The following is a 21,124-nucleotide window of genomic DNA, read 5'->3' as shown; positions in this document are numbered from 1 at the left end:
GAAACAATCACAAGGTTATATAATTATTGAAGAGTGTCTTTCACTCACTGGAGTTTCTGATTCTGTCATATATGATGAAGTATTATTTAATCATGTAATTTTGTTGTCCATAGCTCATGAAAATTACTTATCATTACTTATAATTTTATTGAAATGTATATTTTTTTTTCTTAGGATTACAAGTTTTTCTTTAGATGTATTTTAAATATCTGGGAAAACAAGTATTAATAAGTAATTAAAAAGTTATAACTAATGTCATAATAAAAAAATTAGGAAAGTAATTTAATATAAGAATTGACTAGTCCTTTATTTGAAATTGTATGTACCAGCCCCAAAACCCAGCACCCTACTGTGCATTCTCAGCATCTAACTTTCCCCTTAGACACATCCAACATGGCTCTTCCCAGGCTGGGAGTTTCAAACCTTTAATTTCACTAATCTTACTTTGTCAGGTTACTAAAAACCTCCTACATTATAAATATAAGGGCATTTACACAGAATCTTTATTCTCAGAAACATTTTCATGCATTTCTCTCCTACCTTATGGATTTCCACTTTCCCTTCTTGACTACCTGCCTTTGCTACTCCCGTGGTTTATTCATGCTCCAGCATTCCTGCTCTTTATCACTCTTTTCTGTATAATCTCCCCCGGTTATATTTTGCCCTTTCCTGTTCTTTGAGCTGCCATCTATAGTGAACATCTTGTGTCTTCTTCTTAGTGCCTAATCTATTTAATTGCATTTAGCTGGCATGATTCCAAAGATAAACTCAGTTTTCCCATTCCTAACTTCTGGCTTTTACTTTTATTCATTTTAATTCAGCTCTCACAGATGCCAGAAACATTATCTGTTTGCACTGTCTAAATATGCTTCCAAAAGAGGGGAGACTATCTGGCCAATCGACAGCTGTACATTACACCCCTGAACATAATGTTTTCTCTTACTGAGGAAGGAAAATTTATAAAACAAACCCCACATCCAAAGAGGTAATCAGTCAAGTGAGTTTGATTCTGCATTCTTATCTTTCCTATCTTGTCAGTGTTTCATTCAATTCCAGCTCTTTGTCATCTTTGATATATGAGATTTTTAGAAAAAAATATTTTGTCAGTGAATGGATTGTCTCACCCTGATTACTGAAAACATCTCATTTTCCTTCACATGACCCATTCAAACTCAGGCTCAGCAGCCTGCTGGAAACTGTTGCCTACACTAGAAAGCCAGAAGTCATCCACTTCAGCCTTTTACATGAAATAATACCTTCCAGTTGGAGATAACTAAAACAGCTGTAATAAGTGGTCTCTAAGATTCCTGGTAGAGTCAGAATCTGACCCCAGAAATTGGGCTAATGTGTTGAAAAATACTATAAGATCTGTGGTTTTTTTAAATTATTATTATTTTGGGGAGAGAGTGTAGTGTTTCAATCAGGGCCAGTGAACTGTCAGAATAGAGAGTTTCATTAGCAAGAATGGAAGGAAGGAGGGTGAACAAACTTCAGTCAAGCAGCTGCAAGCCATCTTCATGGTCTTTCTTCTAAGACACTGAATTTCATAAAAAGTTACTGGGCCTTCAACATCATGACTAAAGCAGAAAAGATAAATAACTAGGGAACTATTGCCCTCATTAATTCTGTTGCAACCTAGAATCAACAACATTATATTTTCTTTACAACTTACTTTTAACCTATGTCAAAAAAAAAAAAAGCCAGTTCATTAATTTTGCCATAATCAAAATAGCGGTTTTTTCTCATTAAAATATGGGCTTGAACATCTCCACACCTTTCAATAGAGAAAAAAAAGCTCCTTCACTCTGTTGCCAGGATCAGAATCTGAATACAAAAGGAAAAATAGGAAAGTTTTACCATGTGGTCTTACTGGCCAAATTTATGTGAGGATAATGAAAGGAAGGAAAGTGTCAGGAGAGTAAAAGAAACACTTAAAAGATGCATGGGAATGTCAGTAGCAAGCACAAGATAATGGAGAACTTGCTGAAAGCTGGGATAGAAAATATTAAACAACCTTCCACCTGGGAAAAGAGAGGGGAATGTAGTACTGCCAAATTTTGCAAATTGTTCTTAAGTTACAAATATGAAGGCAAGGCTCTTTGTGAGAGGTCTTGGCAAAGAGACAATCCTGAGGCAAAGGCAGCTAGGACAGTTAAAACTGAGGTAGTGTTAAACTACATATTCCAGATCTTATATTTCCCTCTTTCTTGATGTCCTATAACTTCTCTTACGAGAACATAAGACAACATTATTTTCTTGGGATTCTTCACATCCTGCTTCCAAACGATTTTTCCTTAAATGAGATATAATCATCCATGGCATTAATGAAAAAAGATAAAAAGAAAAAAAGAAACACAAAGAAAAAAGAAAAAAAAGCAAAAAAATCTGCATCTGAGAAGACACCAGGTAGAACTGTGATTAAAGGTTGACATTTTTGCCTAGTATGCAAGATTAGATTTTCCATTTTTATACATTCCCCTCAAGAACAACTTGTACAGATTTATATGAGTTGGCATCATTCTGTCAGTTCTCAGTGTGGCAAAATATTCTGGAGACTGGACCTGAACATCCTCTAGCAATAAAATACTTGAAAATGAGCACCACGTACAAGCCAAACCTATGACTAGTTTTTTTTCCTGAGATCTGCTTGAAAGGGTACGATGAGATAAAATCCTGGATAGAACAAGGGTCCGAGGAGGTTGGTTATTTTTCAAAGATCATCTCCCCAAGCTCAAGAATGATCTATCTCAACAAGAGGAGGTTGAGTGAGATAGCAGGGGGCCTGTATGAATAAAAAAGGAGCTCCCAACAAAACTCAGCTATAAAAAAAGAAGCATACAAGAGTAGGGAAGAGGGACCTGGGGTTTATATAGAGACACTGACTATGCAGGGATGGGGTTAGGAAAGCCAGAGCTAAATCTGGCAAGGAATGTGAAAGGCAACAAGAAGAGTTTCTACGGGCGGTTCAGGAGAAAGAGGTGGAGAAGGGAAAATGTGGGGACACTTCTTAATGTGGCAGGGGTCCTGGTGATAGTGGACACAATAATGGCTGAGAGAGTCAATGCCTTTCTCACCTCACTCTTTACTGTTCACACTGACCTTCAGAAATCCCAGGACAATGGAAATGATGGGAAGCTCTGGAGCAAGGAAGACATCAGAGGAGGAGGAGGAAAGGCACAGTATTCTAAGTAGCTTTTGCTGACAGGACAGGAGGCAATGGGCACAAAGCAAAACACAAGAAATTTCCCTTAAACATAAGAAGGCATTTTTACTGTGAGGGTATTCAAACACTGGAAGAGGTTGCCAGATAGGTTGTGAAGTCTCCATCCTTGGAGATATTAAAATGCTGACTGGAGATCTCCAGGCATCCCTTCCAACCTCATCCATATTGTTATTATGCAATTTCTCTCTTTTTGTCCTTTCCTGCATACGTTCACCTTTTTCAAAGGAAAAAAGAATTCAGTTGCAACAGCAGTATATCAGAACTTTCAGAACTAATTTTTTTCTCTTTCTCTTTCTGTTTTAGCATTTCATTATTCATTTAGCTTTAATGTACATTAAAAAAACCTTGTCAACTTTCTTTCTGTAAATTAACAGAAGCAGTATTTTTATATATGGACAGTATGATAGAAGAAATTTTAAATCTAAGATGCACACTTGTGGTATAGGCAAATCCTAATCCATATATATCCTTTAGATAAAGAAATAGGTTATTGCCCTATAGGCACCACCATAGAAGGACTTCTAAAAGTAATCTAGGAGCGTTTGCAATATTTGTTGAATGCAGTTACTTTCAATATAGGCTTTGATTAAGGAAAGTGGTTACACGCTTTAATTTAAGGTTTTTTTCTGAAGAGAAATCCTGGAAAGTGACAATGAAAAGAAAGTAAAGCAAAGCACATCCACAGGGACCACCATATTATATCCCAAGTACCAACATAGCAGTCACATTTAAAATGCTCTAAATGGTTTGAAAATACTTTCTACTATTATGGAGATTGTCATAGATGCACATTTAAGGATATGAAGAACTCCTAGGAGAATTTTATGTAGCAGTCTGCAAAATTTGGGTCATATTCACCCATCCCATAATTCCTAAAAGATCATATTTGTGTAGCTTCAGCAAGAAAATACCCTTAGAAAAAAATCTAGCCTTTATTTCCACTAAGTGTAACATGAAAAACAGCAGACTGATTTAAAGCTTTCATAAAAAGATAAATGTTTAAGCACATTTGACTATGACTTTGCTTTGCTTTGACCTTGACTAAACTGAAAGTACATAGAAAAATTTACAGTCAATGCTAGATGTGAGCTGCACTAATATCTGGCTAACTGCCTCTGCTGTGAAAGCTCTTTCTATTTCAGTAAATTTTTATGCACAAAACCATTTTCTAGAAACTGATGTAGTGTTTTCAATACACTTTTAGACCCAAGCTTAATTACAAAAGCTTTTTCGTAATAGCAAATATTGTCCCAAGCAGAGACTATATTTAATAAATATGCTTACTATTTTCCTTAATGAAAGCAATGTTTAAAATTTGTAGGTAATCCCATTACACTGTACTTCAATTACACAGCCCAGCTCCCCTACCCTCCTGCTGATAGAAGACTTCCTCATCTTAGTTTCCAATTATATACATTAAGTCCTTCCAAAACTACCTTCATTATTACACCCAGCATGTATAACTCTATCAGAGAAAAAGTCGTAATTGGGAAAGAGCAAAATGCATTTTCAAGCCTAAGATAATCACAAGAAAAGTTAATTATGTCAATTAAAATAATCTTCTCTCCACTCAACAAATATGACCTATTTGTACAAAGAAACACAGCAGGAGAGGTTCTGATCCTTGATAAACCATGGTGTTTCTACTTAAGTCATTCTTATCAGAAAATTTGTGAAATAACAAAATTTTGACTTTAAATTACTTCATAACAGAAGAATGGCCAAAAAGGACTATTGGATGAACCCAGGGGAATCTTCCAAAACACAAACCTTAATGTTTCCTATATACATCCCAAATTAAACCTGAGTATTTCGGTTCTTGAAATAGACTTCTACTTCCTAAAAGCAGAAAACAACAACTGACACAAGTGGACTACTGACAGAAAATGTCTTGGAAAGTAAAAATTAAAAATGCTAAATACAAGAAGAAAAATCTGCACCCTCACTGCCAGTTGTTCTTGGAGAAGAATTTCATCTCAACCTCAGGTGGCAACCAGATGAAGCTACAAAGTGTTGACTCTAATTACAGGGACTCAAGTCAGAACTTTAAGTGAAGATATGCTCCATACAACAGATCTGTTCAATGCAAACTGCATTAGAGAAGACATAAAACAGGAGGCTCTCAGATCCTGTAACTGCACAAGCCCAACCTCCAGGCCTTCCAGGTGTAGAAGGAAGAGCAAGATGTGAGACATCTCTCCTTATTAGCTGCTTCTGATAACCAATTTTCCTTCTTCTGCCCACTGTACCTGACTTTGACATTACATTTGATCAGCCTCAGCCTCTTCAACCAGTTTTTAGAATACCTAGTCTTCAATAGCCTGCTCATTTCCATATTTTCACAACATCTAATTGCAACAGCACAGGTATTCATGACCCTAATCTTGCTATGAAGAATTTTTCTCATCCCACCTCACAATGACTTACCCAGCTCATTCGACTTTTGAACATTGCCTAACATGTTTTTTGTTGTTGTTCTATGGCCATCAGAAATAGAAGCAATATTCTAGAGAGTACTACAATATTTCTACAGTCCCACCAAAACTTGCTTTAATCTCAGTAGTTTGGGTAGTTCTTTGCTTATGCCAAATTCGCTTTTCTTTATCTTACAAATTCCTGGAAATTTTCCTGTATAAAATTTGTACTGATGATTTGATATGACAAGAGAAGTCAAGTCCAAGTACACTGCAGTTTAGAGAACATTTTCAGTTTTCACAAGAAAGAGCTACTTGTCCTGGAAGTTCCAACCTCTTAATTTCTTTTACCATGATTCATTTTTTTCTTATCACTTAGTGACTTTGTTAGGGAATTGAGATCACTGCCAAAGATGTTTACCTCAATTTTGTTTCCAGTCCTAAATTAGATTCCTCCTAAACAGTGAATTAGAATATTAATCAGTTAAAATCTAAATCTTCATTATTAATTTACTAGAAACAATACAGCACCTTGTAAAACATTTATGCAGCAGTAAACGGAGAACCACTTTGCAGAGATCATGACATGCTTAATTTACTACACAATTAAATATTTAATTACAAATGGTAGTAAAGCTGAAGGTGTTCTGTTGGAATTAAACAATCTTTTAAACAGTAGGAATCTTATTGTGGGCAGTAGTGGTAAAATTCTAAAAGAAATGGTAGGAAACTTGCTCCTTTCTGTGGGGTTTCCCCTTACCAGTTAAGTGAAGAATCATGTACTTGGCTATCCAGTCTGCTGTTTACTGATAGGTCTGTTTCCTCCTGTAGTTTCAACATAAATGATTTTTAACTAGCATATTAAATTAATTGAAAACATAATGCACTTTGAGGCACTACATTTGCAATGTAGTCTTGCTTCAATGCTTTCCTTGCTAACAGTACCATCTCTAATTAGAATAATGGTATTTTAACGTTCCTCTAAATACCTAGCAATTCTTTGTTTTACATTCAGTTTTCAAAACATCCCAGGTACATTTTTTTAGATTCACTTGCATTTATGCATCCAGATTTATACATATAAAAATTTATATATATATATATATATTTCCACTTTAGAAGATTGAACAGAGACCTTTTGCAAAGCCACCTCAAGATAAATATATCCCCTCCAGTGCTGAACCTGAACAACTAATGTTGGCGTGCATCATGTCTAATTAAGGTGAGCTTTCTAAAGCAGATAGTCAATAAATGTAGCAGATTGTTTCCGATTTTGTTAACTGTGTAGCAAGATGGAGAATGAGTAGTTCGTTCTCTTTTTTTTTTTTAAACTATTCCTTCCTGTTGTCTCCCTCAGATAACTTGGCCTTTAGAAGAGGAATGCAGAGATGTTTTTCACCCTTATGAACAGTGGTGAATGCAAAAATTAGAGAGAATAAAGCTAGATAGGCTGGAGGAAGAATAATAATGGTGGGTCCCATTTCAGGAGAAAGGTCTGTTCAATAGAATATTGCACTAAACAAAGCAATCATCAGGCTATAAGTGTAATCCTGAAAATAAAGGGTAGGAACAGGATCGCTTTCACCTAATCTTGAAAATCTATTTCAAAACAGCAAACTGATACTTAACCATCATGCTAATTTTATTAACAATATAGAATATCCTGACCTTTTGCTACCTTATAAGAATACATGACAGACTTTTCAAAAATAATTTGCCTAAAATCTTAAAAAAAATTGTTAGCTAAGAAAACCACAGCTACATATACACAATGCACCAGCTAACAGGAAAAGAATATTATATTTAGAGTATAAGAATATTATATTTAGAGTATAGGTAAACAATTTTTATACATCTTCCTTATGTCTCAAGGCTAAAGAATATTTCACAGATTTACAAAATTGCATACTATAGCTATTCAAGGCTCTAAGCACAATAAAGTGTACACTTAGTAGCATGCCACTCATTACACTGCAGCATCCTAATGATACCTTGCTTCCCAAAAGAACCCACAATGTAAACTTTTTAAACGGAATATTAGTGATATCACTGGTATTAATCAATTCATGTTCAGTTTAAAGATTGCTGCATGAAATATGGAAGAACTTAATGAAAGACAGACTGAAGCAAATTGAAAAAATCTCAGTCTAGGATTGAAATAAAGTTGTCATGCAAAGTTTGTTCTTGAAACCCAAATCCAATTTAATAATGACAAAGTTATTGCAATGTTGAGCTTCGTAAAAGGCATGTGATAGCCTTGAAGTAGTTCATACTGGCTAAGATTAATTAATTGGTTAACTAATAAGACAGCTGAACATAATGAGGCACTCAGCATAGTGCTAGTATCATCACTGTTCATCTCAGAAAAGTTGAGTTGTGCCAGCTATGTACCTAAACACACTTTCTCTGCGTCTAAACAATGTCATTCCTGAACAGACTTGCAAAGGTGGGAGTGGTGGAAACGTGAGGAACCTTGTTTTGCTGTTTTCTGAGGTATATGTAAGCTACTGTGAAAAAGAAAGCTTCAGACTTCAGAACAGTTTGCAAATGCTTCACATGGTACTGGGGCCTCCTTCCTGATGACAAAACCTCTCAGACTGCACGTAGTAGCTAATCCATTGGTTCTTTCCAGTTGCTCATCTGAAACTGTTAACATATATTAGCTTTCCCTGATATGCACCAACATTTTAAGTGGTGTATGGCAGAGACATTCTTTTTCACCATAGAAAAATGTGCCTCATTTAAAATAAACTGTCTTGAGAATCATATGACATGACAATAATTCTAAATTTTACTAAAGCTGTTTACACACACGTTTGGCACAGTACCTTAAAGTGAGAGCAAGTTACATATGTACCAGGTGTAATGGTCCTTACAGGATATTAAAAACTTGCAGAGAATTGTTTGATAATTTATCTTAGGAACTAGTGTGAGAACTTTCATCTCGGTTTCCCCCAGAGACTCTAATGCCAAAGAACAGAGTGTTTCTTGTCAGTGTTTTAAACTGATCTTTATTTGCAAACACAGCAAGTGATACCAAATGCAGTTCAGAACACAAACCAAACAACTATTTTATTATGAGTTGTTTTGAATTGCATATGCAGGACAAAGAGGCAAGTAATGACAAAAAAAAAAAAAAGAAATCATGCTTGCACATCCCACGAGCCATTTCTACAATATACTTGAACACTGTATATAAATGCAAAGAAATAAAACTATTTCAATAAAATAATGTCTTATGAGTTAAATGGCATACTCACAATGCTATACACTGGGATTTAACAGAACATGATATACAATGTAGACCAAAATACAAATACAGTAGTTATACTACTTTTTCTCTTTAAAAAATAAAAAAAAAAAAGGATAAATGAAAAATTACTTATTGATATTGAATGAAAATAGGAAAAATAAAATAAAATTTTTTCTTTGAAAAAGCATCTTAGCTTGTAACCAATGATATTAAACACACTTATTCATTAGAGACAGGCCCAATCTGATTGCATTTGAGTCACGGCATGAGCACTCAAAGCAGCAATTAATACAACTGTCACTGTGGCAGTTGTTTTCTGAACGTTCCTGTCCATCCTGGTTTTGTTTTGAAGACAACAAGATGAAAATTAACCTGAAAAATTACTTAACCTGTTTCTAAGATGATCACAACCCTGGCTAAATCAGCAAGTAAAAACAGTTTTCAGTGACATGCTACAGATATCTATGGGTCAGGAATTAAAGGCTCTATTGTACCCGACAGGCAAATACATGCCAGAATAATGCACGGGGGAAAGGGAAGAAGCATCACCAATGAACAGCAGCCAGCTAAGATTAGAGTCCTCTTAGATTTAATTGGAGAGAAAGAAGATATTCTGTTCTTTTCAAAGAGCTCACCTATATCTGGGTAACAGATATTTCTTTAATGAAAGAAAACCCCAACTAGTTTAATCAAAAGTACCCCTTATGGCTCTTTAGTTGCTACAGGTAGGTGCTGGGCCTGTGCAAATGCAATGGGCAAGCAAAACAAGAGAAAATGCTCACAGATGAAAAAAATAAAAAGATTACAGATAAAAAAAGAAGATTATTTCAAAATTAAGAATTTCAAAGGATTAACTTCAGGACTTTACCGCTGATCCATATCTTATTTTAAAACATCATTCTTGCATTTTTTCAAGGTTAGTTGAATTTATTTACTATTACTACTATGGTGATTGTGAGGTGGCTGTGAGCTAAAATAAATCTCTACTTAGGCAGCTTATTCCTCCTGTAGTGCATATGGGATTATAACCAACTGCAAAGAAAAAAAGGAGGAAAAAAAAAATGACGAGCAGCTATATGTTTCTGGATTAAATCACAATAAAAGAAAATATCTTAGAATTCCAACTGAGCTGTGCTAAACCAAAAGATCCAGCAAGCTCTGGATACGGGAACACTTGCATATTTTTCTTCACACAGTTATATGTGAAAAGATAAGATCTCTCCATAACTGTAAAACAGACCACTTAGAAAGTCCATTTGAAAAGATTCCTCCAGGGGTCTGAGATAACTCCAGCATTTGTTTGAACAGATAATTCTGCAAATAAGTGACTCTCTTTTGTATTCCCATTGAACCCGGTCAATGAGGGCCCTCCATTGCCCAAATACAAATAAAATTGCCCATAGCTTATGGCAGCTACATGAGATGTTCCTTAGACAAGCAGTCACTTCCCCTTTAGCCAAGGCTATAACTAGACCTGCAAGTTTTATCACTTCATCACAACCCCAGTGGACTGTAAATAACTTGGTAAGCTTTGGTTTGAAAGAGAGTACTTAAGAAATCTAAGGTAGACACACAAATATTGAAAGAGAGTTTGTCTTCTTTGGAATTATATATATATATATGTAAAAAAAAAAGTAAGGAAAAATGTATTTATCTGGTATTATGTTTTATGGTTTCTTAATCACAGCGTTTCTATTCTATGTTGTGAGTAATTACAGTTTCAATTGAACTTCTTATCTCTTTCAAATTAGATTACTGGGTAGCTACTTGTAAACAAAGTAAAAACGAAACAAGAACACACAGCCTAGAACAGCCCACTCTGCAGTTAGCTGTGCTAAAATATAGATATGCGAATGATCTAGTAATCAAGTGTCATCTTGATATGAAGAGTTAATTAATATTGCCAGGACAGTTTTGTAAAAATGATTAAATATGCCTACATTTATAGACAATTTCTTTTTGTTATACATGACAGTTTTGTTAACCTCTTAAGGCAAATTTTCCTGGGTTTTTTTTGCAAATATTTCATTGTAGGCTGACAGTCTGCCGAGGATACTTGATTTACCCAAAACAACTCTAAAGCCAGGCTCATAGAATGAAAAACTGTTTTCTGGTCTATGTTCTACTTATCTAGTCTTCACTACAGTACTTTTAAAACTGCTCACTTAAAATTATACTGTCCAGTTTGTGAATATGACTTAAGGTAATCTTTATTTTTATTTACAATGGGTAATACAGAAACTACATTCTAATTGTATCATTACATATACACCTATTTTTTAAAGTTAAACTGCTTCTGTCTTAAATCATTAAACTAATAAATGAGTTAAATTGAAAAGATAAACTGAACCTAATGGGGTAAATGTTATATATTTTCAAATACAGGACATCAGTTCTTAAAACTGATAACATCTTGGGAGTAATTTGGTTTCTAAAAGCTAGAAAGAGAATTCTAAAAATGTTATTCTCTTACAGAATAGTGAAAGTTAACTCATTTAAACACCTCACATGGACCTTGTTGTTTTATCCCCCAAAATAATCTACAGTCTACCTCCTTTGTAAGTGACTGTTGTCTTCAGATGTAAAAACCTACCAACATGACTAATCCTACAGTGTTTATAATTTGGGTCTCATGGTTGAAATACATTCCATGTCGGAACATGCACAAAAAATTGAGTACTGAACTTCCCCTTTGAAATTAAATGATTTGGTGACTTTGGCAAGTCTTTCCCTACTTTTCATATTGACCCTTGAAAGCTAAATTCTGTCAATAGAATGAAGCATTACCAGAAACTTTTTTCACACTTCTTTAGCTCATTCTCTCAGACCAACATGATTAATTGCTCAGTTACTTTTCTGTACCTCTTCCAATCATTTAGAATACTTATTTCTGTAGCATAACCACATGCAGTTAACATCTCTTGATTTCTGCTTGATTGTGGTCTAATGAGAAAAATTCAAGACATCAATCTTTGCCCTAAGTTATTTTAGTTCCAATGTTCAAGTGATTACGTTTACTCTCATAACAATAATCCTTTCATGTGACAAACTCAAAGCAGTTTAATAACTTTAATAAAAAAGGTAAGAGCAGAGCTGACTTAAAAGGAGTTCAATTGTTTTTGGGCAATATTAGTGACAACATTCCCTGTGCACTAAATAGCTCACTACTTGAGGGCAAGAGCAATAGTAAAAAACAAGCCAAGACAACCAGACTGAGATAGAATTTGTAGATAAAAAGTGCAATATATATTTTAAGGAGTTTAGGATATATACTAATAAAAACAATAAAGTATAAGAAACATGCTTAAGATTTCCATGGCAAAACGAGAACATAAAGAGCAATTAATAGCCATTATCCCATTCCACTTACAGGAAGATTTAGACAGAAATGATTGGAAAAAAAGAGTTCAACTTTTCAAATTTTAAGGTTTTTCAAAATATTTTTCTCCAGTTCTGAATTGAAATAAGGGTTTTTAATATATCATAAAAATATCACTCAAATAAAAATACTGGTGCACACTACTCAACTCCAAAGACATGCTTAACACACCTATGGCTGCCTGTCATCCTCTTCCCCTTGATGTCTTCTTTAATCTCCTGATAAAAATTCTGTGAGAATTCATGTCTGGTTTTTAGAAGCCTAATACCTGATAGGAAGTCATACAATGCTAGAATCCTAGAATGGCTCGAATTGGAAAGGACCTTAAAGATCATGTCATTCCAACCCCTCTGCCATAGGCAGAGATGCCTTCCACTCTACCAGGTTGCTCAGAGGGCCTTCCAACCTGGCTTAGAACACTGAAATTCTTAAGTTGTATGTGAATGTCAAAGAGACAGTGCCTTTCCACAGGGTCCAACTCATCTAACCACAACCCCTCCAAGGAGATGTCAGGCTGGAGGGGAAGCAAGTACTGTAAGGGCAGGGCAGAAGCTGCAGTGCTGCACTCAACAGCAGCTACTGGTTAAGGAAATCAGAAAAAAAAGCCCAGGAGCTACCATAGATCTTAGTGGAAAAAAAACAACAAACAAACACCTCCTCCCTTTAGTCTCCCAACTCTTTGCTGCTTATTAGTACCCTTTACCCTCTCCCTTTCCACAAGGCTCAAGATCACTTTTCCAGCATAGGCCAGGCCTTGGATCCTGAGAGCCCCTAGTCCACAGCTGCAATGCTGCAGTCGCAAAGTACCAAGAGCAAGCAGGTCCGATTCATTTCGGGGCAATTTGTTTGCCAGCTTTCCCAGAGCAGAGATTGCCATATTCAGATGGCAATCAGATGAGGAGTGGTGAGGTGGAAGGGATAGGGGAGGAAACTCCAGAAAAGTTTACAAAAAAGATGGAGAGCTCTGGAGACACTGGGGGCCAAGCCCACCCATATCACCACAACCAGACATCCTCATGGGGGTGCAGAGCATGTATAGGGGAGCACCATGCTGTGACATTAATGCCACCTTAGCTCTTCCCACCAAGGACTTCCCCAGTCACCATATAACCATAGTACAGTTTGGGTTGGAAAGGAACTTAAAAGATCATCTAGTTTCACCCCTCTCCACTGCCATGGGCAGGGACACCTTCCTTCCCTTGCCTTTGTGTGCACCCCGTGGCACCACTCGTCACCTTGGAAACTCTGCTTCCTAAATAGACACCTAAGAGATCCAAGTTCAAGTCCTCTCTCTGCACAATTCAGGCCCAAAGTTCTGACATTTTGAAGAGCTACACTGTCAGATTGTGCATATGTATGTGTGCACACATCAGTCCATGTTCCAACCCTCTTCTGTCATGTGACCCTCCCCACTTTCTTCCTCATCCTAAGAAAACAAATAGACTCATGCAAAATTTCTGTTTCTTAGAAATACCCCTTAAAAAAATTCTAGACTTGTACTCATTCAAAGACGCGTAATAGAAAATTCTCTTGTGGAGCCATGGTCTTCTAATCCCCACTACCCAGATCTTAACTCTAAGAAAACCTTTTTGCACTCATATTCTGTTAGAAATTTTTGCTGTATGTTACTACCTCCACAAGCACAGAAAGAAAACAATATTTAATTCAAATCATGCACATGGAAAAAAACCTAATTATTCTTCCCCCCCCCAAAAAAAAGTAAAACTGCATAATAATTTGATTATTCAACCATAATATGAATAACAGACAAAAATAAAACAGGGCATTTAACAGGTAGTTAAATCTTATTTTAATTTACTTTTTGATATACCTATTTTCTATCTGTGTTCTTCTGTTACCAATATATTGTACTGAAGATGTCAGTGTTGATCAGCTTCCAATCATCAATTGCACTTATTGAAATAGCATTCTGCTAAGAATGTGATTTTCTGCCTTTGCTGAAGTACACTATTGATTTGTGGAAGAAAAAAAAAAAATTAAAAGTGAGCCCTGCTTGTGGCTGCTTCTTCTCCAAGAAAGAAATTTTATTTTTGATATAAGAAAATAAATAAACATTTTACAAGGTGTTTCTTGCATACATACTGTCTTCTGACAAAAATAAAATTCCCATTCAAATATGCTATTATCATGCTCAAGCAATGACCAAAAAAAGCTTTTCTCTAAGAATTGTGACATATGGCTTGAAAGGTTAAATAGCATGGACCTGAGTTGTCTCGGTTATTTTGAAAGTCCTATAGAGCTGAACAAGTAGCGTTATGATAGATTTATACAGAAATATTTCAAATACCTTAAGACAAGGAGAAAGAGACAAAATTCTTAAAGCATTCTTTTAGTCAGTGTAACAAGACTATATAGAGAAGAAAACATTTTCTTAGTGAATACTCTGGCACTGCTTAATAAAGATTTTCAAGGTTATTGGAAAAATCTTTGACCATACACACTTTGAGCAATGCATACTAAATCTGGTTTTAAAGCTGCCAAGTGAGCCCCACTGTGTCAGGAGTGGAATGTGTCCACTCATCCTGCCTCTGTCATCTTGGAGGAAGCCTGAGAGCAAAGATTCCTCTGAAGGGAGCCCCTCAGGACTAACCAAGATCCAGGCTGCAACTTTTTTTCCTCCCATAGCAACACGCAGACAGCAGGAGAGTTTACAAGATGCCCTCTTTATGGAAATATGATTAATGACAAAGAAAGTTTGACATTCCCATGTATAGATATCTGCATTTCAATCTCCTGCTATATATATTATGTGAAATATTTAAATTACTATTATCCAAATAACTTCCCAATGACTTGCATATTTAAATTCAAAATTACCACAGAGTACCTTTTAAACCATTAGGAATATTTTGCAAAAAACCCCAAATCTATCCCCATTCTCTCTTCCCCAACCACAAATAAAATATATTTTGATAATAATTCTCTGTAGGTGAAGAGCTTTTCAAGTTACAGAGGAATTCAGGCAGAGCATAGTTACTTAGTGGATTGGTGGCTGTATTGCATAGCATAAAACATATCAAAGAAATAATAAAGCAACCCATTTAGAAAGTCTTTGACTACATCAAAGATAGCAAAAAAAGAGGACGACATCATTAACAGACTAATGAGGTAACTTTATCACATTATATTGAAGGTTTTTTCCCCCCAATCTAAAGCTGAGTTTATAAAAGTGGAATTAGTCCCATTTTGAAAATGGTTTGTATGTTAATGTAGGTGAAAATGGAATGCAGGTCTACTAACTAAATGCTTTCCATACGTAGAACATAAGGCAATTGTCTTGATATCCTCTAATTATTATTACTGCAAATTCTAAAACTACTTAAGTTTTGCTCATGGAGAAATAAGAATCTTACCTGCAAGGACTTCCAGAAAACAACTGGTTAAACACAGTTCAATTTTATGAGGAGAAAAATACTGAAAGATAGTACTGACCAGTTTTACATACCTATATATTTTTAAATAAAAAGGATTCATGCTGAAGCAGTTTCAACAAGTACCATGAAACAAAATTCCCAAACATTATAAATACTTAACATGTTATTACATCCTCATTGGTCCCACACTAGAAAAAATATACAAGCAGCAAACAGTCAATGGTTGTTTAAGAGCATAATATGGTACTAGTAAAAATAATGCAGCACAGCAACAAGTTCATTGGAGTGCTCCTTTAACACACGACATACCAGATGTACAGCTGTTTATCTTGGGGGAAAAAAAAACAAAAACAAAACAAATAAAAGAGGGCAGAAGGACTTTTTGAAAGGATCTTCTCCTTGGTATTTAATAATATGCAAAGTATCAAAGGACTCTTACATGAAATCAGGAAAAGCACTATGTCGTTTTTCATGGTATTTATAAAAGCTAAGCAGACACACGATGGGATGCTAGCAGGCAGCTTGCATGAGACATAAGGCTTTATATTCCCACTAGGAACGTACCTTCTCTGCTTTTGCTTTCCTGGCGTTATGCACAAACCTGCGTCCCAGCTTCTTGGCATACCAGATAGAGGCAAACATTGTAGTGATGAAGATTTCAGTCTGAATATGCAGTACACACACAAAAAAAAAATCCAAGCCAAAAAACCGAAACCAAAAAACTTCCCCCACAACTGAGATACAGATCTAATGCTGGTTAAGGTCTCAACTATTCTGTTGCTTTGTCAGGTCCTCTCATGCTGTCTTCTGAAAAAAAAAACAAACCACCCAGTGTGGCCAGTCTGCAGGTGTATTTACATACTGCCAGCAGGAAGTCCAGGGTGAGGCATCTTTGCATCCAGCTCACATCCAGTCTGCTAAGTGCCTGTCTGCAGTTCTTTAGCACTGTCACCACAAACTACATATGTGTCAGTATGAAAGGAAGCTGCAGTAAACTACTGTAGCAGACAGCTCACCTCCTCTTCTCCTGTTCTGAAATTTAACTCTTTGGTTCTCTTTGATTTGCCAGCATGCAACAGCAGCAGCAGCAGTTCAAATATGAGATACACAGAACTGCAGGAAAGCAAAGGGGTACAGAAGTGCCAAAAATAGAAATGTGTATCAACTGTTAAGGTGAAGGAACAGGTGGGGTTTTTTGTGTTTCAGTGCAATAAAGATATGAAAGGAAAATTGATTTTACTTTGTTCTCGTGGTTTGGGATCTATTCAGAGGTATTTTTGTTACCTAGTTTCAGTTCGCAACAGACAGGCATCATAGCTGCTCACTTCACTTGCTGATGTCATACATGCTTTGCTGAAGGATTTAAGACTCAGTCAAGGGCTTCTCTTTTTCTTTGATAATGGCTTCATGAAATAGAAACCTGATAGATTTTTTTTTTCAAATTTCAAACTTCTGTCCTACCTAAGCATGCTTTTCCCTCTTCCTTTAATTGCAAGCTATTCTGCTTTAGGAGTCGAGAAGTACCTTTGAACACCAATTTTTGCAGCAAAACAGCAATGTATTGTTTTCCTTTTGTCATGTACTTCAGCTTTAACCCCTGCACTTCTCTTCAGTTATAATCTCTAAACAATAAGCAGAAACATATTCTTTTGCCTCCATATATATGACTAACCAGATGTTCCACCCAGTCAGACGCAGTATCAATGCTGTAAACTTACAGGGTTTACACCTATGTATTGTATTATATAGTAGTTGTATTATAGGACAAATCCTGCTCAATTCCCTCCCACCTACAACTGGAGATACCAACATGCGGGAGAACTGCTGCTGTCCTGTGCTCAGGACTGGATTTGGGGTGCACACATGCAAGAATAATTTCTGCTCTACTGTTCTGTGGTAAAGAGCAAACCAAAATTAATAGATTCACAGCAAAGGAAATACGGTCATAGCAATTTAGTATGGAGCTCTTGAGTCCAAGGAAACACTTCCCCCCCCCCCCCAGGATTTTCAGAGAATGGCTGAAACTATTTCCTCCAGGGTACTTGAAATCAAAAGGGAAAATATTCCACTCCCACTTATAACTTGCATAGAACATCCAGGTTACTGTAGCTGGATGGCATTGCCCAAGCTTTGAGCCTTAAGACACATACTGCTCAATTCTGTTAAGATTATAAAGAGTTCAAAGAACTCTTCAACACCTTTTAAAATGGCAAGTTGGTTAACTAAATTGAAATTCTTAGACAGTGAGAGTTCTTTGCCAAGGTAACTCCAAGGTGTGTGTTTGGTTTTTGCTTGACATCTAAAAACTTCTGACAAAATATTTGGTAATTGGTGATATTTCTGGGAAGAAAATAGTTTCCAACTACTTCCAGTTCAGATATTTAGTTAGTCCTGGCAGTCAGAAAGTTTTAAGATCACAAGATACAGTAAAATCATGTCTCATCTGGAGTATGATTGCTACCTGTCCATAACACCACTCCAACTTTCTGAACTCCAGGATGATAGTAAAATGGATTCTCCAAGATGAGAAAACCTTTATTATGCCATGCAGCAGCCTCACAACACTATTCACACTTGTGAGATAACCGTGTCATATCATAGAGGGAAGGGAAGATTAGAGGGTAGAAAGATGGTCTGAAAAAATTAGGAAGAAAATAGAGATCTTGTTTCTAGTTGGGATATCACTGTAAGGAAAATCATGGGGAAAAAAAGTACAGAGAAGAAGAAGCAACATCATTACACAACTTAAACAACACTATAAATGTTAAAGGAACAGGAAAAAAATCTTACATATTATAAGCATAAACATTAGAACACTTCTCCCACTCTGCTCCCATGTTTTTATGAAGAGAATAAGTATGATTTGAAATCATAGCACTACAACCAAAAAAGGGTACATTCTCCCAAGCAACTATTTATATAGTCTTATGTATATTCAGAAGCTGAGAAAATTGAAGGAAACACTCATTAAACAATAAAACCTCATTTTTATGACTTTTAGCATCAACATTAGCAGCTTTACTGAACTATTTATTCAGGAAAAATAGGGAGTAATAAAAAGCCACAATTCATCCCACTTAAAGGAAAAAAATAGAATACATTGTTCATTTAAGAAATAATGACAAAGCAATAGGGAGGTAATTTTCTCCACCCACTGAAAATGTTAGATCAGAAAGAATAAATCTTGCCAAATACCTAATTCTGATTCTAATCAGAAATGCAGTTTAACTATTTGCATGCGTTTGCAGATCTGTCCAAACCCCCAAGTATAGCAATGTCCAGACTATGAGCCATTTCCTTACAGCTCCATCACACAGCAGTCTGCCATACATTGCCAATAGCAGGTTTATTAGCTCTGTACTCGTACCGAGGGACTTTATGATTATGAATATTTTACTGTAACCATAATGAAGGCTGCACTTTACAGAAATGCTACAAGCAGAGCTGCTTTAGAAGAATTGGAACTCCCAGCTGCTGTCTGCTCACAGGACTAATATATACTTTAGCTTGCTCACTGAAGTGCTACATTACAAGGACAGAGAGATGCATGCCACTGAGCAACAATATTATCACAGACAGGAGATAATCAGTTTAGAGCAGATTTTACAAGGAGCTTCTTTCTGCAGACAAATGGATGGTTTTCAGTAAACCAAACCACATCTAAACTATACATTAAATGCCAAATTCTTGTGCCTCTATTAGAAGAATCGGTGTTACCACAAGTGGACACATGGGTATAAGCACAAAACCACTACGCTGTTGAATCCTATTATTTTTATGACATGGCTCCCCAACACCACAAGCTACAGCAGTTGATGCTCAGTACTGAAACAGATGGTTGTTTCCAACACCTTGCCAACCGTTTGTATGCACTGAGCATCACCAGTATTTCTGAGTTTGCCTCCTTTTTCAATTTTAATATTGCAGTTTCACTTGAGCAGCACATGGGAAGAAGTGCAGCTTAGCTTTAGACAAGGTATTAATTTTCTCTTGTTAAGGGATAACTTCTCACAGCACACACGTGGGGAGTCAACCTCCCCCTCACACACCTGTGGTGAAGATAGATGTTAGCTGTAGATTATGTTTGTCTCCTACCTCTGTCTGAATACATACACACAGTAGTCATAAAACGTGATGACAGGGCCATTTAAAATACAAATACGTTCAGTCATAAATAATGTCTTCCTTGTAAAAATGGGAAGACGGATGGAAATTAGTCATTCAAGGCTTGCAGAACTCTGCAGTGAAATGGACAGGAGATGGAACAAGTTAAAAATGAAATACTTAAGATATAAAACAATCATTTTGCTTCAAGGTTTATTTGTTAACATTCAGCACAGTACAGGAATAGAGCTCCTGATGAGAAACTAAGGTATCTAGTTTTGTTTTTATTACCACTAGGCAACAACAGATATTGATTTGACTGACTGTACAAGCAACCATTTCCCATCCCCAGCACAATTAATTACCTTACACGGTTGCATGATGCCAAGACATACTATTTAATGACCAGAATACTAAGAAAGACAGGAACCTAATTGTCTGCTATTCCATGGAGAAGATGCAAATTTTAGGCACTCAGACCTTACAGTAGTTCAAGCAGATGGAAGTCCCAATGTTTTTTAAGGACCTGATTTTTCATTCTTTCCTCTAAACAAAGGCAAATGGACTAATGTTCCTCCTCCTAATGCAACAGGCAGTATTTTTATAGGAAACACATAGCCACTCTTACAAAAGGGGTGGTTACCCTAGTCAGCACCACCAAAAGGTGTTCAGACTTCTCTTCTGGCCAGGGCAGAACCCACTCTGTTACAGACATAATACAGGTGAAAGTTTATAATAGAAGATAATCACTGAAGTGGAAAAGATTATTGAGTCCAACCATTAATCCAGCGCTGCTCAATCCCTCTAAACCATGTCCATATGCACCACATCTACATGAGTCGTAACTGCCTCCGGGGATGGTGACTCAATCACTTCCTTGGACAGCCTCTTCCAATGCTTGACAATGGTTTCCATGAAGAATTTTTTTTCTAATATTCAACCAGACAACTTGAGGTCCCCACCTGGCTACAACCTCCTTTCAGGTAGCTGTAGAGAGTGACAAAGTTCCCCTGAAACTCCTCTTTTTCAGGCTAAACAAACATGTTCCCTCATCAGACTTGTGCTCCAGACCCTTCCCCTTCTCCATTCCCCTTCTCTGGACATGCTCCAGCACCCCAATGTCTTTCTTGTTGTTAGGGACCCAAAACAAAACACAGGATTTGAGGTGTGGTCTCATCAGTGCCAAGTATGTAAATTTCTACTTATGATATTCATAAAAGTTGTTTCATAAAAGATTTTTTTTATAATAAAAATTTTAAAATTTCACCACTTGGCCCTGAATTTTAAAGATGAAACCTGGCTTGCTTAAAAGCTAAAGGCTTCCTTGGAACATCTAAGTCAATGGCAGGAATAGAG

At 36.2% G+C, this 21,124-nt stretch overlaps 1 protein-coding gene across 7 annotated transcripts in view; it reads right to left on the bottom strand.

Moving 5' to 3' along the window:
• DLG2 (discs large MAGUK scaffold protein 2) overlaps positions 1–21,124 on the bottom strand; it is a 999,038-nt gene that overhangs the window by 480,624 nt on the left and 497,290 nt on the right. For 5 of the 7 annotated variants that reach the window (XM_018071060.1, XM_018071062.1, XM_018071063.1 and 2 more), the window contains exon 1: positions 16,229–16,616. The exons of the other annotated variants lie outside the window; for them this stretch is intronic. In XM_018071060.1, the coding sequence (XP_017926549.1) occupies positions 16,229–16,306 (78 nt within the window). In that variant the 5' untranslated portion in view covers positions 16,307–16,616. Of the gene's footprint in view, positions 1–16,228; positions 16,617–21,124 lie in introns of those variants that run through there. 7 annotated transcript variants of the gene reach the window in all.

The sequence above is a fragment of the Manacus vitellinus genome, unplaced genomic scaffold (assembly GCF_001715985.3).
Source record: "Manacus vitellinus isolate BGI_N305 unplaced genomic scaffold, ASM171598v3 scaffold_2_pilon, whole genome shotgun sequence".
NCBI lineage: Eukaryota > Metazoa > Chordata > Aves > Passeriformes > Pipridae > Manacus > Manacus vitellinus.
Note: the sequence above shows the minus strand (reverse complement) of the source record. Positions and strands in the feature narration are given on the sequence as shown.